The following is a 19460-nucleotide window of genomic DNA, read 5'->3' as shown; positions in this document are numbered from 1 at the left end:
GGCCCCGGGGGCGGGTGGTTTGGGGATTCCAGATTTGGGACTCTTTCGGGCAGCTCAGCTGCGATATTTAGTGGAGTGGAGTAGATGGGAGTCCGAGAAGCATTGGCTATTTGAAGATCAGGCGGTGGCTGCGCGACCGCTACAGGATATCCCCTTCTTGCGCAACGCGCATCGACCGCCTAACCTATATGCCTCCTATATTACGCGGGTCCCCCTGGAGGTATGGGACGCCACTAATGTCACGCACAAACTCACATCGTTCCCGTCCCCGCTTACCCCGCTGATAGGCAACCCCGATGTCACCCCGATGTCACCCCGGGACTAGAAGAGGCTGCTTTTTCGAGCTGGAAGGCAGCGGGCTGTAGGTCCCTGTGTCATGTTTATGGAGAGGGGGGGTGACCTCGTTCGCTTCTTTGCGAAGGGAATTCGGGCTGCCGGAGGTGGTGCGGTTACGGTATCTGCAGGTACGGCACTGGGCGCTTCAGCCGCAGGTCCGCTCGGGGGCGGAGCGGCGCCTTTCCCCCTATGAACGATGGCTTATCACTCGTACATCCGACAAACACCTAGTCTCAGACCTTTATAAACAGTTGCAGGTTAAACACAAGCACACATACAATGCGCACAGGCTCCGATGGGAACGAGAACTGGGAAGAACCCTGACTCATAAAGAATGGGAGGACATCTATTACAGGGCACGACACTCGGCTTATCATATGGGGCTCACAGAGACCCTCACAAAAGTAGTGACTTATTGGTATTATACGCCGGAGCGCATACACGCGATGGACCACACTAGGGAGGCGACGTGCTGGAGGGGTTGCGGGCAACTGGGTAGCCTTACGCACCTATTATGGGACTGTACACACCTCCAACCCTTTTGGAAACTGGTGCTGGATGAAGTGGACAAGCACTTCGAGACAGAGATACCGCGCTTCCCTGCTTATGTGCTCTTGGGTCTGCCCAACCCCCTGACATACCCACTACGCTCCCGCAGAGGCCGATTGATGGCCATCGCGTTGGGGTCTGCTATACAAAACATACTTGCACACTGGCGCACACCTCAGCTGCCGACCTTTGTGGGATGGCTCCACTGCTTGTGGTATGTCCTGGGTATGGAAAAGTTAGCGCTGACCTTGGCTGGGGAGGGAGACAGGTGCAGGGAACTGTGGCAGCCCTTTTTATCGCTCTTGTCCTCAGAATTTAGGGAAGTTACATGTCCCCGATATTTAAGGTTGTTATGTATTGCAGAGACTTCCGATGGGGACGGACATTAAACCTGCCGGGCCTTGGGCGTGCTGTGGAGCGTGGGAGGAGGGGAAAGGGCTTGACGGGCGGCGGGGGGGCCGAGTTATTTGGGGGGGGTTTGGTGGGAAATGGGGGTTCACAGTGGTACGTTGTGGTCTAGTACATGATCATTCAGTTCGAGCACACTTCGGGGGACAAGGGAATGACAAGGGCCCAGATGGTTGTTCTGGCATTGTAAGAGGCACTCGGGTCTCTCTGTATGTTCTTTGTCCTGATGTTCTTTGAGCTATCCCTCAATAAAAACATTTAAACCATAAAAAGGGGTGTGGCCAATGAAGCATAAATAGGCCATACCTCTTGGGCAGGATTCCTAAGTAATTAAAGGTGCAGTTCAAAATATGTGAACTAAACTCCTGCGCTTTACGCAGCACACCATCTGATGCTTTAAACAGCATACCACCTGACAAGTATTTAGGTGCCTTTCTGCGAGTTTTCTATTATTGGATACTGACATATCACACAACAACGAACATATGCCTAAAACAAGCCTGACCTATTGGTTTTGCCAATGACCGTTACATAAATGTTTAAACAGGAGGATCACTGATAATATCTCATCTAAACGTAACTCATCTATTTGCCCTCTACCAGACTTAGAGCATTTTTGTTTGTTTGCCCAGATTTATCTGTCGCACATCAACACTATTTAATGCCAATGTTATTTAAACATGCTATTGATACATGGTTCGACGCAATGGCATTGTTTGATTTACCCAACTTAGTTAATATACGCTACCATCTGTATACATTTATTACATCTTTTTTATCTATTAAAACGTTATTCTAATTCTGAGTAATATGCAATATAAATACAAGTATACAATAAATGTGTTCATTCACATCTTTTACCCCACTGTGAGAGAAGACCAACTAGAACTGATCAAAGCCTTCTCTTGACCAAGGTCTTTCATATTCAGTTCCCCTCTGGGATAACAATTGCCTGGCAATGGGTTCTCAGACACACCTCTCCTTTGAGGGTAGATCTAGAAAAGGTATTGACCATAAGCCACTGACCATAGGGGGTGGGCGCAGATGTGCCCAACCCCTGCGGGGGCTGGAGTGGGTTTTCCAGGAGTTAGGAGGAAGAGAGAGGAAACTAAATTAAAGGCTCAGTTGTGCCTTTTAGCAAAACTTGAGAGCAAAGCATTGTGGCTCGCTTTAGTGGTAGGTCTGCTTCAGGGAAACAGGATTTTGATCACAGTGTTGTAAAAGACAGGAGAATGCACCGGATTTGTAGCTGAAATCACTTAGGGTGTTCACCAATCACAGTTGAGTACATCCTGTAAGAACTAATGCAACCAGGCTCAAGGAGACAGGCAGCTGGGACAGAAGAAATTACCCACTGAAATAGGTTACGCTTCCTGATGAGTGGGGACACTACTTTGACTTGCATTTCTGTTTCTGAAAGGTTTCTCTGACGTTTAGGGATGCTAGTCGCTTGCTGACCAACAGAAAAGAAGGCACTTGAAGGGCCTGACTGAAAGAGGCCAACCCGATGCAGTGCCCCTTTCCCAAGATGGGGAAACTGTTAAAGATTCTACAGCCAGAGCCAGCTGCCTGAAGAAATACATCAAGAGCAGTAAGGACTGGATTTTGGCCTTGAAGTTAAACCTAAATGAAAATGAGGAAAACGTATTGCTTGGGTCCAGGAAGGCTACCCTGAAGAAGCAGAGACGTTGACGAACCAGGAAAGTAATGAGTGGTCCCTACAACTGGAAACTTTGGGTTGGGTTCTAAAGAAATCAGTCCCAAGGACATTTATTCATCAGATATTTTTAAAGAACATTTAAACCTACATGTGATTGAAACTATGTTATGTTATATGGGGTTTTATTGAGCGCTCAGCTACTCAAGCAGAGTGTCCCGGCGCTATCAGACCCGAAACCGTAAAACTCCATCCGGGGAAGGTGGAGCCTATTGGCCAAACAGCCATGTTTTGAGATTCTTTCTGAAGGCCATCAGGCTCTCACTCTTTCTTAGGGACAGTGGAAGGGCATTCCAGGCCCGGGGCGCAAGATACTTAAAAGACCGTCCACCGATCCTGGCAAGCCTAATTGCCGGGATCGTGGTGAGAGACAGTGAAGCTGACCTCAAGGCTCTAGCTGGCAGATGAAAACCGATCCTCTTCCTCAAGTAGCGGGGGCCAGTGCCATGCAGAGTCTTAAATGCCATACTAAGCGCCTTAAATTCAATGCGCATCTGAATAGGCAGCCAGTGAAGAGATTGCAGCAGTCCTGTAGCGTGAGCGCGGTGGCCAAGACCGAAGATCGCCCGAATTCTGCACAATCTGCAGGCGCGAAAGAAGGAACTTCGGAAGACCCAGATACAGGACATTGGCGTAATCCAGCCTAGATCCTATCAGGGCCTGCACAGTGGTTTTCCTATGAGCGATGGAAAGAAGGGGAAGAAATTTTCTAAGCGCCTTTAGAACCCCGAAGCATTGACCAACCAGGCTCATAATCTGCGGTTTAAAGGTGAGAAGGGTATCCATCTTAACACCGAGATTTTTAGCCAACAAGGCCACATTGGAAGGGGGAAACATATCCGCTGGCCACCAGGACTTCCAACAGGTATCCGGGGGACAGCCGAAGAAAAGAACCTCGGATTTATCCGAGTTGCATTTAAGCTGATTACATTGGAACCAGTTAAAAACCGCACCCAAACAGCCTTTAATAAGATCTCCATCAAAGTCCATATCTTTCTCGCAGGTGAAAAGAAGCTGGGTGTCATCAGCATATGAGACAATCTGGGCACCAAAAGACTCAACCAGCGCCGCCAGGGGGGACATATAGATATTAAAGAGAGTCGGGCTTAATATTGACCCCTGCGGGACTCCCACATCCAAAGGCGGCACTGCAGCGGAGTACGGAGGTGCCCAGACTGTCTGTTGGCGGTTGGTCAGAAAGGACTTGAACCAATTGAACACCGTTCCTCCAACACCAATCTCCGCAAGACGCGTTAATAGGCGGTCGTGAGGAACGGTGTCAAATGCCGCCGAGAGATCCAGCAGCACCAACAGTGCCTTCCCCCCAGAGTCCTGGACTTCCTTAATGGCCTCAGCCACCTCCAACAGAGCCGTTTCCGTGCTCATATTTGCACGGAAACCAGATTGAGTATCATGCAAAACACCATGAGACTCAACAAAATGTGAGAGGACAGACTGAACATGCTTCTCTGCCACTTTTGCCAGGGCCGGGAGTAAAGAGATGGGTCGGTAATTAGCATGAATGGTATGGTCCAAGGAGGGCTTTTTCAGGAGTAGGAATGACCATCGCCCGTTTCCAAGTAGACGGTACTATCCCTGTTTCCAATGAGCAATTTAAAATTGGGTTAACCATAGAGTTAATAGCATGAGCAACTTTGGCCAGAAACTTTGCGGGACAGGGGTCCAGTGGAGAGCCAGATCTCATTTTTAGAAGAATTTCCAAAGAAACTTGAGGTTCAATAGGAGGAAAACTCATCAAGCTGGGCCTTCCCAGATCAGGCACATCGGACTGGATTTTAGGACAGGGCAGTCCCCCCCGCACCAAGGAAGGAAAAGTTGCCTGAATGCTCCTGATTTTATTGGCAAAGAAATTAGCTAATTGCAGAACCCAAGGTTCAGAGAAAGAACACTTAGGAGAAATAGCAACTGGTGATGTGAATTCCTTCACAATTGCAAAGATTTCTTTACTGGTGTTGGCGGCTTCTTCGATCCTTTGAGCTAAGTAGGCTTTTTTGGCCAGATAGATTTCCTTATGATAGGCCTTGATACAAGACCTATAGGCCTCCTTCATAGGATCCAGGTAGTTTGCTCGCCACGCTCTCTCGGCCTTCTTACAAAGCCTTCTGCTGGAATTCAGCACATGCGTGAACCATGGGGCAGACACACGTGAGGATTTCTTAAAGGACCGCCTAGGCGGGGCCAAGTCCTCCAGACATTGCACTAGCCATGCTTGAAAATGAGTAAGGTCCAGTTCTAAATCCCCTGTAAGAGAGCAGGGGTGAGTCAGTCGATACTGGTCAATCATTTCCGGTGTTACTTGGTGGAGAGGACGCGATAACCGGGGCTGACATCCGACATCTCTACTAGTTACAGTAATTTTAGACTGAATTTTAAACTATGGTTGTAAGTGGCAGTATTTAACCATTATAACGTAGGGCAATGCGTTATACATGTGCCAACAATTAATGTAAGCTGCCTTCAAGAGGCCATTTTTGAGAACCTCTGCCAAGCTGTTGGTGGTGTTACTTTAATACTTCCAAACACTACTTTTGATGAAAAAAGCACTTCAATTCTTGTCTTCAAGTCTCCTGAACTATAGATCATATTTACTTAATTTATGTGTTATTGTGATCATAACTGTTGTTCTTTTTAACTAAATCGGATTGGGAATTTTTACTTATTATAAAACTGTGATGTTTTGATGTTGCTGTTTTTGTACACATGTACATTTCCCTTGCTTCTTTTGCCATACGGAGTTAAACATGAGATTTATCGCGGCAACCTCTCCACCTATAAGAAATGAGATTGTGTTGACTTTGAGGAAGCACCACTTCATATCAAAATAAAGACATCTCTTCAGTATTCCTACAATTATGGGCTACAGAGAAAGAGGGACCCTTCGCTGTCTTTCAGGAAGTATGCAAGTTTGTAGTTGTTTTGTAGGTTACTACTTCCGATTGTCTGTTTAGCTTTCGACCAAGGGGCAACTCAACGTTTTAAAGCAGGCAAGACAATGATGGCGACCTGAGGGCCAAATGGATGTGCATGCAGCCAATGGAGAAAGGGCCATTTCCCGACCAAAAAAGGAAGGCGAAGCTGAGCCTCACTTCAAAAGAAAACAAGCATTGGCATAGCCAATAGGTCTCACCTTTGGAACCTTATAAGTGTTTAGCCATGCAACAGTTGCATAACTAAATACTTATAAGGTCCCAAAAGCGAGACCTATTGGCTATGCCAAGCGGCTGTGCGGCCACGAAAGTGATCGCGATCAAACATCAAAGAGGCGAAAGTGCGGCGCACGCGCCCCCGCACACATGCACTGTAGCCCTAGGCTGGCCTGGTAGCACTTTTTGGAGCCCTCTCAAAAAGTCTCGCCAGACTAGCACATGCGCTGGGTCAGGCGAGACCTAAAAAGAGGGCTGGGAAAAGGACCCAGGGGGCAAAGACAAGAAGCAGGTGAAACGAAGAGGAAGAAACATATGGGGCCCCCCCGAAAAGTTTGCTGAAAAGCAGGGGGAAACTAGAGAAGCAGCTGGAACAAAAAGAAGCAGAATGGGACTGGATCAGTAGGTTACAAGACAGCATGTGGAGTCCTGGTCTAGACGTCTGACCGTCATCCTGCATGTATGGATACCGACAGGGAAGACTCAAACTTTTGTTTTTTTAGAGGTCGCTAAATAGAGCATAAGTAAATTCAGGAATAAAATCCATTCGTCTACAAATGGTACATATTCTGGGGTGGGGGAGAGAGATACAAATTCTGGGTCAGGGGAGATAGAATGGGAAACGAGACACAGACCATGGCCATTTAGTGGTCTGTAGCCATGTGCATGGGCTTCTATTCGAAAGGCCTTACTTGTTCGGTTGGTGAAGATGTCTGCTCCCCAAGAGAACAATTCATCGAAGGAGCAGGGAAGAGAAAAGCTGTCGGACTATGTGTGAGGAGTTCTGTTGGACTTGGCCCTTCTGGCAGGTTCACCCCTAAACTTTTTGCTTTTACTGGTGACCTGGTGGTAGTGATTTTTTGGTTCCTGCGCACTTTCCCTGTGTCCCAGAGTAAAGTGCGTGTGCACTCTGAATGCATTTGGTGAGATAGGCCTGCCCTCCCATAGGAATGCATGTGTCCCTGGTAGTTCCTGATGCGTGGGGTGTGCAGGCTCGAGTTTGGTATGTGCGGACTCGTGTGATTGAATGCTACGCAATGATGTATAATGCGTGATTATGTCATGTGCGGAAGTGCCACTTCTAGGAGTTGGCATATTAGTGTAAAATGTGTCTGGCGTGTGATTGGCTGGAGCTGGCTGGTGAGCCTGGCTTCAGGAGTCTGGGTGGGTCTGCCCAAGTGGTGAGTGTGAGATTAGCATGCTGATGGCTGGGGAGGAGTGCCCCTTGGACCTGAATAGGGCAGGGATTTCCCTACACAATGCTGGCTCCGCCCCCTCTGGTGCAACTGATGACCCTAGCCCTGACAGTGAATAGAGTGAGGGGCTGAGCACATCAAGGGTGCTCCCCAACCAGCTGCGACTGGTTTTCCCCCTCACCCTGAACCAAGAACAAAGGGAAAAGGTGTATAAGAAGGGGCTGTGTCCCCTTACAATTTGTTCTCTTCCAGGATCCTATCTGAGGGGGGCTGCTGCTGTAGCTGGACCAGAAGACCGCCACTTGGACTACCTCCCTGCCTGGAGGCCCAGTGAGCTGGTTCTGGGTCCAGCCTTGCCCCCCCTGCCTTGCTGCATACAGGGGAGAACTTTGCTGGACTTTGGTATTCTCCCCTGGAGCGCCTGGAGGTGCTTTTATTTGACTTGTAGCGCTGGGAGCGCTTTGTTTGGGACCCCAGCGTCGAGGAGCGCTTTCCTTGGCGCTTCACTGAAGCCTCCAGCGCCTAGAAGCGCTGGACTTGCCTTTGGCGCAGAGAGCGCTTTCCCCTGTGCCCTCGGCGCCAGGAGCGCTTTGTTTCTGATGGCGGGTGCCCACCCCGCTTAATTAATTCGTTCTATAGCGGGTGCCCACCCCGCTTATTTCCACCTATTTGTACTTTAATGCGAAGGCGGGAGCCCACCCCGCGCTTCGGAGAAAGTCGAGAAGATCACCGCCGCGGCCGGGCTCAAAGGAAGTCAGGCAGCCACAGAGGGGACGGGGGCGTGGCCAAGTACAGGAAGCGGACGGGAGCCTACCCCGCGCTCCTGCAGCCGGACGAGGGAAGCCCCACGGAAGGAGAGTCCGCGCCGGGACCAAGAAGTGAAGACGGACGGCGGCTTCACCAGCGGGGCTCCCGTGTGTGGTGAGAGCCCCGCGGGTGTGTGTAGAGTCCGGAGGAGTCCCTGCCAAGTCCCGGGTCCCAGGAGGGGGCCCGGGTGAATCTCCAGTCACCGCTGCAGAGGGAACGCCACCTCCCAGACAGACGGTGAATGCGGGCGTCCCTGCTCCGGGCATTGTGTGATTAAGGGCCCCGAGAGGGCTCCAACTGCGAGGAGGTATTTCTATCGTGCCGGCACAAGGCACGGGGGCAGTATGAGTGTCGGGTGGCCCCGGAAGGCAGCGGGGCCACCCCAACGTGTTCCCGAGCCCCCAACTACGGGGGCATTTTCATTTTGTTGACTGGTAAGAGCGGCCCCGGAAGGCAGCGGGCCGCTCCAACGTTGCCCCACATTTGGTCCAGAGCCCACGAGGCTCCCACGCTGGGCATTGTTGTTTCAGAGCGTTCGGGCGCTCCAACTTTGGGGGCACATTGTTCTTGAGCCACGAAGGCTCTAGGGGGCATTTCTTGTGGTTAGAGCCCAGAGAGGCTCCACGTGACTGCTACATTTGTTTTAAAAGGCACAGTGGTGCCCACGCTCATTTTCCCAGCTGCCCAGCACTTAGTGGGCAGCAGCAACGTGTAGGTTGTGCCTTGTGCGCCCTGGTTTGCGCAGCCTGCGTAGCCTTGCTCTGACTCTGCTGGACACAGGGCGTTTGAGACCCTGAAAGGCCAGGTTGGCCTGGGGACAGGTTGCTGTGTTGTGCCCTCACCTAGGGTACGGGATTATTGTTACTGGTGTACTTTTGCGCCGGCGCAATGCCTTGATGCTATGTTTCTGTCTAGCTGTGCCTATGCGTAGGAGAGGGTTTTTCCTGGTATAGGTTATGCTGATGTGTTCATGATTCCCTGCGTAATATTTTCCTACGGTGGTTAGGGTTGCGTAGGTGGTACTTACCTGTTACCAGGGATTACTGGTTGTGCGCTACATTTTCTATTTTGTGCTACAGTAATTTTATATCCTATGTTCTAAGTGCTAAGTTCTAAAAGTGCTCATTTCTGACAGTGGTCCATGTGGCCCTGTCCCCTGTACATATAATCCCTTGTAAAATTCTGCCCAGTGCCAGTTGGCACAGTGTAAATTGTGTGACTAGTATCTCATGTGTTTTGGTATAATACAAAGGCTATTTTTATATAATACCTTGTGTGGAGTTTCTTTTGTGGTGGGCCTTGGGTGTTGTTGCTGGGTGCGTGCGCAAACGCTTTACACATCGCCTCCGGGATAAGCCTGACTGCTCGTGCCAAGCTACCAAGGGGGTGAGCAGAGGTTATCTTTGGCGTGTAACTCCCCAGCCCTGACAAGAGTGGTGGTTTCTGCCTGGCTTTGGCGCCAGCCCTAGCCAACCAGAAATCGCCATTTCTAACAACTTCATATATTTAAAATGCCATGCGGGAATTGTGTGATTCTCTTTCTTAAAACGAGAAGGGAGGCTGCAAGGAAAGGAGTATCACAAGTGATCCGCAAATAACTGCAGATGCTGGTTGTCAACTCCTTCTGCGGGAGCTGGTCACATTAAAGATGATTTAGGATAGGATAGGATATATGTTTTTAAAGCAGTAGCGTCTTGGCGCAAGAGTGAGTACGAGTATTACAGCCTATACCATACACCTATGTTATGGCAAACAGCCAGGTCTTCAATTCTTTCCTAAATACTAGTCTGTTTGATTGAAAATGCATGGCTGTTGGCAGTGTATTCCACAGCTTCGCTGCGCAATGGGAGAAAGCTCTCCCACCCATCTCACTTTCCTGATCCTATCAATATGGAGAAGACCCAACGTGCTGGATCTTAGTGAGCGAGCTGGAGTATAGGGTCTGAACATTTTTTGAATGGCCTTGGCTCCTCCACCATAAAATGCCTTGTGGACCAAGCATGGGGCCTTGAAATCAACTCGCCGCTGGATGGGAAGCCAATGAAGGGCTCGGATTCCAGCGGAGGTTGGTTGACCTCTTGGTATGTTTAGGAGTAATCTGGCAGCGGCATTTTGGAATGATTGTAACCTGCTCATTTGGAATTTGTTGGTCCCCAGTAGCAGGCCATTACAATAATCTAACTTGGACAACAGAAGAGCCACTACCACTGTCTTCTGTAATTCCTTCCCGATAAAGGGAAATATCTTCTTCAAGGTTTTAATTCAAAAGAAACAGGAAGAGGTGAGGCTGTTTACCTGGGCAGAGAAGGTTAGTTGACGGTCGAAAATAACTCCCAGGTTTCTAACCTTAGGAGCCGGACTGGGGCATTCTCCAGCTGTCGTTGGCCACCACGAAGCATCCCACTGGGGTTGCCCTTGGCCAAACTCGATAACCTCCGTCTTATCCGTATTAATTTTTAGGAAGCTGTTGTTCATCCCGGTCATAATCTCCTCTAAACAGGTGTGGAACCTGATAGCTGTATCTTCAGGCTGTTTAGCAATTGAGATTATGAGCTGGGAGTCATCTGCATATGACACTAAAGCAAAACCATGCTTCTTAATGAGACTGTACATTGTAGTGATCCTGCAGCACACCTTTCCTTGAAGTTCAATCCTTTTAATCCATATTTATCTTTTTTAGCGTGCATGCACTCTGAATGCGCTCCGTCCCGAGTGCGCATTGGAAGGAAACATCATGAGAAAGTGACAAGCGGTCTGCGAGTCAAGAGTTGCACAGCTTCGTTCACATTTGTGTTTAAGTAATCCACGTAATCAGTAATAATTTGCAGTTCATCCGCTTTATTCAAAAATTATATCAATCCTTTTTCCATCACGTCAAAGATACATAGTTCCATTCTTTAATGCATTTTACTGCTCCAGAATTGCCCATCCGGGCCTATTCATAGGCGTATGCTGAAACTAAGTTCCTCCGTCACATTAAATTCCACCCAATGCATTTCGGTCCACTTGGACCTTCGTCAGGGGTATCTATGATGATTTAAAAAATACGTATCAACTGCATGCTATAAAAGTGTATGACAAACATTAATAAATGATACATTCTTTAATTTAAACAAATCTGTGCCCCCACTTAGTTTCAGCATACGCCTATGAATAGGCCCGGATTTTTGAATAAAGCGGATGAACTGCAAATTATTACTGATTACGTGGATTACTTAAACACAAATGTGAACGAAGCTGTGCAACTCTTGACTCGCAGACCGCTTGTCACTTTCTCATGATGTTTCCTAATGAGACTGGCCAGGGGCAGCATATAGATATTAAATATCGTTGGTGATAATGCTGATCCCAGGGGAACCCCACAGGGCAGATAAAAGCTATCTGACTGCAGGCCCTCCCAGTACAGGCTCTGTACTCTCCCCTCCAGAAATGAGGATAGGAGGGACAGAGCCGAACCCCCGATCCCTACCTCCCCCAGCCGCTGCACTAACACCGTGTGGTTCACAGTGTCGAAGGCTGCCGACAGGTCAAGTAATACAAGAACTGCATTACCCCCACTATCAACTGTTCTCCGGATCTCCTCGGCTGCTACAATTAAGGCTGATTCGGTCGTTAACATTTACGTAACCTAGGGGACTCGAAAAAGCTAGTGGCCAAATGAACAAGCAAGGGCAAACCCTTTAAGTTTGCATGCCCAAATGTACATAAATTATTGTGTAATGTCACTGTGCAACCTGGTAAATGGCGCCAAAAGCTTTGGGAATAAAAACGTGGGCACAGAGATAGAATGTACAGAGACAAGTCTCAGATATTCTATGCATATTTGTGCATGCCTCTAATTATCTGTGTTAGCACAAGGTCAAATCTCCTGGTTTGGCGAACGCTTATTTGCTTTATTCAATGAGACACTCTAAAGTGTTCTCTCACTTTGGGTCCACTACTCTTCGTCCCATGAACTGAAGCTGTGCCTTACTGATGAGGGCTAACAAGGCCACTTCGGATGTGGACATGTCTGTGTTCTCATCCAGAGGATACACCGCTTAGCGGGTTGGGGGAACTGTTGCCATAGGTTCAGGCATAAGGCTTATTTGCACAGAGCTAGTTCCTATCTGCAAAGGTACAGTAAACACAACAAGCATTGGCATAGCCAATAGGTCTCGCCTTTGGGACCTTATAAGTGTTTAGCCATGCAACAGTTGCATAACTAAATACTTATAAGGTCCCAAAAGCGAGACCTATTGGCTATGCAAAGCGGCCCTGCGGCCGCGAAAGTGATCGCGATCAAACATTAAAGCGGCCGTGGGGCCGTGAAAGTGAAAGTAATCGCGGTAAAGCGGGGTGCGTGCGCCTGCGCGCATGCACTGTAGCTCTAGGCTGGCCTGGTAGCACTTTTTGGAGCCCTCTCAATAAGTCTCGCCAGACCAGCGCATGCGCTGGGTCAGGCGGGACCTAAAAAAGTGTCTCCAGTACTTTAAACAAGCTTCCTACACAAATAGCTGCTATTGCAAATGTGCCATTTTCCTCTGCACAACATTTTATGGGTGTTTTAACATTACCTCCAATGGGTGAACACGTTGTTGCTCTATATGCAACATATTTTAATGCAAAAGGTGATAATTAACTGCACGCACAGTGGTGCCTAGCCTCACCCTTACCCTCTCCACTACATGTTGTACCTATAAGCAGCAGCACTACCACACCTTTCTTGTTTTAACCTCATATACATCATTCAACATATCCAATCTAGCTCCAACTTCTGAAAACATCTTTTGGGCACTAACAACCTAACGTTTTTGTGCAAAAGCAAACATTACTAATCGTAGGGGAAATGGCCAGTGCCTCGTTTATTTAAATAGGAAAGGTTTAATTGATTTCTGAAAGGCCAAATAATTTTGGATTTTATTTACAAAGATTGGAAGTTCATTCCGAAACTTATGATCCTGAAAGAGAAGTCACCATCCCCGACCGGCAAGCTCAATTTGTCTGGGGAACTGGAAGAAGAGAATACCCTGAGGATCTCAGAGATCTTTGTGGATAGCAGTGCTTTAGATGTTTATCAGTCAGATGAGTGTTTATTGTTGTAGACTTTATGAGTAAGGCAGAGGATCTTAGGTCCAAGGACAGCCAGTGAAGCCTATGGCATACAGCCGTCGTACGATCATTTCTTTAGCTTACAGACCAGACTTAATTCTGGAGTCTAAATGTTTGAATTGCCAGCAAGCCTAAATTTGGGGAATTACGCTTCTAACCTAGCTATAATGCAAGAACATACTACCATAGCGCAGGGATCACTTGGAAGGAATATTAGAATGTTCCTATGTGCCTTCTCCAAAGCTAGGGTTAACAAGGGACATGTGAAGGACAGAGTCTCATGATGAATCATCTTCCACGATTAGATCTTTGCCACAGGGATTGGTGGGTCACCCACAATGAAGGCTGTAAGCAGATGCTTCAACAAACTTACCTGAGAAGTAAGATCTCTGGTTTTGTCAATGTTTAGGTTTAGGAAGTTGGGGTCCACTCATTGCTGGGCAGGGCCCAGATCATCATGCAAACTGACTCAGCGATCCACTGCTTTTTGGTTTAGCTGCATCATGATATGTGTCATCCATGTATGAAAATGCTTGGCATCCAAATGAGTGGATAAGTCATAGCAGAAGTTGAATGCAGAGATTAAATTGCATCAGGGACAAGGAGGTGTCTTGCAGCACACCGCAATAAATTATGTCACATGTCTACAAAAAGGTAGCCAACCATACCAATTTTGTGAGCCTTTTTAAGAAAGATCCAAGCTAACTGCACAGTAAACCTACGAACCTTCAGTCTACAAGTCTTCTTAACAGCACTTTGTGGTGTACTGTACCAAAGTCAGCATAGAGATCCAGGAGTATCAATATGACTGCATCATCTTGATCTGTCATAGAGACCAGCACCATCTCAGCACCGCTCTGTTAGCAAAAGTCCAGATGCCAGTCATTCATCCAAAGGTTTGCCTCTTCCAGGACCATGGACAGTTATTTAGCTACCAGCTTATCTAACATTTTTCCTTAGGCTGGTAGAAGTGCTTTTTCTTTTTTTCCCACACAAATGCATCCAGATGTTTTTGTTTTCAGTAAAGTATCTAATGGCTCTTTCTTCCATGAGGCCTGAACCATACCAGACAGAAGTAAGAGTTTCCAGAAGTTCAGTGGTTTTTCCCATCAGTAAAGGAGCAGGAGTTTTTAGCACAGCAGAAGTGTAGGGTGACTCCAACTTAATAGATAAGAGTGAAGGCACTACTTCCTCAATAGCTTCTGAAGCGGATTGTTTTTATTTTTAACTATTTTCCATCAACATCTATCTGCACAGGAAGTGACATAACTGGATTCTCCATCACCCATCTGCACAGGAAGTGACATCACTGGATTTCCCATAACCTCACTACTCTCCCTTCCCAGGACCTATTTAATGGCTGCCACAGCGTCGACACGCAGCAGGTGTACCACTGACACACCAAAGGCAATGCAGTCAGTGCCCGTCTGCACCTGGACCACGCTCAATGTCAGAAACCCCGGTCCTCTGCCATTTCATCGCTACCATGCTTGACCGTCTGCCTGCTAAAACCCCAGCCTCTGCTCCACATGCTGCTGCCGCACCACACAACATTGAGGGAGAATTCTCCTGCACTTCCTTCAAGTTTTCTTGCACTTACCAAACACTCACCACACTGGCAGCACAGAACACTCGCTGACACAAACAGTCCTGCAATCACCCACACAACAATTCACACTTGCGTGCATGCTTATCAACACCCAGTCACTCACCAAACACGCCACAGATATCTAGAACATGCTGCACGACAATGCCCCAGATCTACTTTTTTCATGGAACCTTGGCTGAACACTACATTGGCCCGTGGCTGAACACTACATTGGCCCATGACATCACCACAGCCATCCCCCCTGGATACAAAAAGGCCAAGCAAGACACACTTTACAAGCCCAGAAGCGGAATCACCATCATCCACAAGAATACCATCGGCTGCATTACATCCAAGGACAGGTCTCATGCTGCAACATTGAAAACCTGTCATTCAAAGTTCATGTCACAACCAACTTAACCCTAAATGACACTCTCATATAAAGACCACCGGGACTGCGCACCAACTTCACCGACCCCATTACAGCCTTTGTTGCACCATCACCCTCAATGCTAGCAATTACATCCTACTTGAAGACCTCAACTTACACCTGGAAGACCAACCATGTCAACTCCAATTCGAGAGCCCTCATTGAAGACCTTGGAGGCCTGGGCCTCACCCAATTAGTAAAGCGGCCTACCCACTTCGCCGGATACCTGCTGGACCTTATTTTCTCAAACTTCTGCGACATCCAAGTCGACATGCCCAGACCAGTTCAGTAGGCAGACGTGCCCTCGTCTAGTTTAGCATCCAGTCCTAACGCGCATGCACCACCTCCAGACCAGCCTGCCAAAAGTGGAACAGCATTACTGACAAAGACGAACACCACTCTCAACACCCACCGACCAGAACACAGCATTTGTCTCCCCAAAGACAGCAAGAATTTCAAAAGTTGAAACCAAAAATTGGGCTCCCTCCTCCGTCAACCCTCTGGCCCCCCTCAAATACAACAAGATCTCAAAACTTCCTCCAGCAACTGGACCAGAAAGACCTCGATAAATGCATCCCGATCTTATCCAAAGTACCAATGCTACCCTCATGGCATTATTAACTGTGCCAACAAGGGATTTCTTTTAGTACACTCAGTTCAGCATTCAATATGCAAAGCAATAGTGGCAAGCTCCGTCTGGTAGCTCACATTCGATTATTCAAAAATTGAATTTACTCAATTCCATCAGACTAAATCTGCAACAAATACTCTTCAAAAGGGTGTGTTTTAAAATGCAAACTTTATAATGAAAAAAGATTTTTCAAAGGGTACAAAAAACTATTACAGATATAAATATAAAACAACACACAGCAACTGAGGTTACAAATAATTCGTTGTTACACCTCATGGGCACTAATGTGAGCATCTATTCCCAACAATATATATAGGAGGAAAATGTAATGGATCAAAACAGAAAACAAATCTTTAGGAAAAGTAAATCACAAAGGAATTAGATGTGGTTGTCGACGTTTCGGTCTATAGGGTTTAAGCATCCGTTAGACCATCTTCAGGACTATGAATTTGAATGTTGAATGACCCTTAAATAATTTAGGCCACTAACACTGCAGTCAATATTTGTGGACTGTGGCCTCAACACGTTTGTCACAGGACAAACAGTGATGAGGTAGACACATTTTGAGTATTAAATACAATGATGTGTCAGGAAAAGGCGAAATTCAAGTTTCAGAGACAAAATGGGGGACTTAAAAAAAATATAGGAAGGGTGGCAGGAACAGAAAGCAACCGATGGCATAGAAAAAGTACTTAAGATTATGGAGACATCACGATGGGCTGACGGCTTAGAAAGGAGGCAGTCGCACCCTGTCTGAGGCAGAAAGTCCAGAGCTGTTGACAACACTTTCTCTGTGTTTCCCTAAAGTGCATTCGTTATAACCAGCCTGCTTGTTTATTTGCTCCACTCTCGGAAAATGTCACGAGTTTAATCAATGTATGCAGTAAAAAACTCAACTCCGCCCCGTAAAATAACCATGGCAGTTGTCTGGGGGTGAAAGGCAAGAGGGCTATCATAGATAGGATAGTAGATCACTTGCCATCCTCATGGAGTTTCCTGGGCACCGAGATTTGTGCATGCGAGTCTCGAGAAGGGAAACTGCGGTACAGGTCACAGGAAAGATAGCAGCTTGTGCAAAGCAAATATGTGTGTGCGCAACCTGCCACCGGTAGAGGGGCAGAACCTCGCTAACTTATTCCGGCATCTATGAAAATGCATACCACTGCCAGAACACGTGGGTATTTATGCAGAGCAAAGTGCAAAAACTACACCTGCGAGTCGCCATAGTCCACTGTCCACTGATGGATGAAGGCTTACACACCGAAAGTCACGTGACGCGGGCAGATCGCTAAGTCTTATTACAAAGAGCGCACAGCCCCGCAACGCCAGAGCCCAGCAAGTGCGCATTTCTCCTCGTCCATGGCGCTCTCGACCTAGCCGCCTCCCCTGAGCCTCGCAATTCGAGCTCTGGCCACAACACACAGTTTCGCCTCAAGTCAGTGAGATCTCCACGGGAGCCACCACACAAAGCGCCTCACCTGAGCGCCCAGTTTCGTTGAGGTCCGTGAGGCGAGCCGTCACTCGGGCCAGGCTGGGACCCTTCTCGTCCTCTGCGGGGTCTGTTTCGGACACCTTGGTTACCGTGAAGTGCGGCATGCCTGCCTCGAGGAGACTCTCCGGTAGTCCTTCCTGCCTGCTCGGCCTGTGCTGGCTTCGAGGGAGGCAGCGTCCCGATTGAGAAGCACGTGACCGATGCTGGGGCGGAGACGCCACCCAGCCCTGCCCCGCGCTGTTTATCCGTCTCTTAGCAGCGTACGTTTTGCCGCCAACCGTGCTCTCCGCACTCAGCAGCCGCCAGGCACCTCGACGCGCACCTGGAGACGCCAACACACGCAGGTGCACAAGTGTACACTTTCATTCACGCAAATCAAATCAAAAAAGGTGTTTGTTAAGCGAGACTACTCACCCAAGGGTCTCAAGGCGCTGGGTGTGTGTGTGTGTGTGTGTGGGGGGGGGGGGGAGGGGGGGGGGCTTCGCAGGTTCCAGTCCATCAAGGAGGGGGTCTGTCGAAGAGCCAGGTTTTGAGGTTGCTTGTGAAGACTGGGAGCGATGTTGTCTGTCTGAGGTGGAGCGTAAGGGCGTTCCAGGCTCTAGCCGCGCGGAAGGAGAAGGAGCGGCCTCCCGATCTGGTCTTTCTGGTGCGGGGGACCACTGCGTAGGAGAGCTGGGCTGATCGTAGGGTCCTTTTGGGTGTGTGGAATTTGAGTCGGCTGTTCAGGTATGCTGGTCCGGTGTCGTGGAGGGCCTTGTGAGCGTGGGTTAGCATCTTGAAGGTGACTCTAGCTTCGATGATGAGTTTGCAGGTGCTGGGAGATGTGGCAGTGTCTTGGCAGGTTGAGGACCAGTCTTGCGGCGGCGTTTTGGATGATTCACGCGTACGTGCTATCATGTTATATGTGCTGGGCGACTGAAGAAAAGATCTCACTGTTAACACGAACACAGGTGGAATGCACCTCGAGCATTCACGCTCATCGGTTCTCAGTTCCGATTCACACCTCTTGATGGCTCCGCCGAGGGATCCACCTGCATTTGACAGAACTGGCACACTCTTGGTTACAGGCCCGTTTTGAATAGGTAGAATGGCAGTTGTCGACAAGCCACAGATAGCAAACATCCAGTCATATGTCAGGCACCAACAGATAGGGTGCCCAGATGCCTCGGTTTTCACGGACAGTCATGGTTTTCAGTGGACTGTTCAGGCGCCCCAAGGTTTTTCTTAATTTTAAATACTCTTTTCTTTCAGGCAGCACAGAAGGCAGCCAGCTACGTGCTCCCAGCAGAGGTGAGACAGAGTGAGCAGGCAGGGCCGGTCCTACTATTTGTAGGGTCCTGGGCAGGATAGGAACATGCCGGGCCCCTCTAATTTGCATAAGATGTAATGTCACAGGAAGTGATGTCATAGGAAGTGTCAACTGACCATTCATTTTCTGGCACTGTTAAAGCAGCTTTGCAAGAAGCTACTTCTCTAATGTGGATATCACAGAGATGGCTACAAATACAAACAATAGCCCTAATAAAATAAGTGCAAATGTTTTAAAGCTCTATTAAGTAGAAATACAACACGTCAAACTGGGTTGAAATAAAGGCCTTTATCTCTCCAAAACTGATGTTGCCAGATTAGTGCATGATTAAAATTCTAAGACCTATTGTCCTATAGCTACACAGTGGGTCTTCAAGTGATTCCCAGATGCTCCTATTGCACCAGTGAAGTTCAAGGTTAAGGCATTTGGTTTTAGCAGGTATGGTCATCAGCACAAAGGGATACATGCTGGTTCGGGTGAGCGACCTGCAAATGCTCCAGTAAACAACAGAAAGCAATGATTTCAGAAAATAAGAAGATGAGCTGGCATGCATAAGTGGGGTGGCTAATATATTGGCAGTCAGAAGGTGCACCGAAAGCCGGACCAGTCCCAAAAATTGAATGCCTAAATCCAGCAACTACTCTCGAACTTCATTTTTAAGAGATTAGAAGAGCTGAAGTAACTTAAAGATGTAAAGATGAGATGGCTAAATGGGACAAAAATGTGTAGAAAGGGAAAAAAA

General features: G+C 48.0%; 1 protein-coding gene across 1 annotated transcript in view; it reads right to left on the bottom strand.

The window, feature by feature from the left end:
- Positions 1-17630, bottom strand: part of LOC146869412 (solute carrier family 12 member 6-like) — an 815412-nt gene extending 797782 nt beyond the window's left edge. The window contains exon 1 of the mRNA XM_085599784.1: positions 17396-17630. Coding sequence (XP_085455910.1) covers positions 17396-17513 — 118 coding nt within the window. The 5' untranslated portion in view covers positions 17514-17630. The remainder of the gene's footprint in view (positions 1-17395) is intronic.
- Between the last annotated feature and the right edge of the window lie 1830 nt (positions 17631-19460).

The sequence above is a fragment of the Triturus cristatus genome, chromosome 1_1 (assembly GCF_964204655.1).
Source record: "Triturus cristatus chromosome 1_1, aTriCri1.1, whole genome shotgun sequence".
Lineage (NCBI taxonomy): Eukaryota > Metazoa > Chordata > Amphibia > Caudata > Salamandridae > Triturus > Triturus cristatus.
The sequence above is the reverse complement of the archived record's forward strand: the minus strand, read 5'-3'. Positions and strand labels throughout refer to the sequence as shown.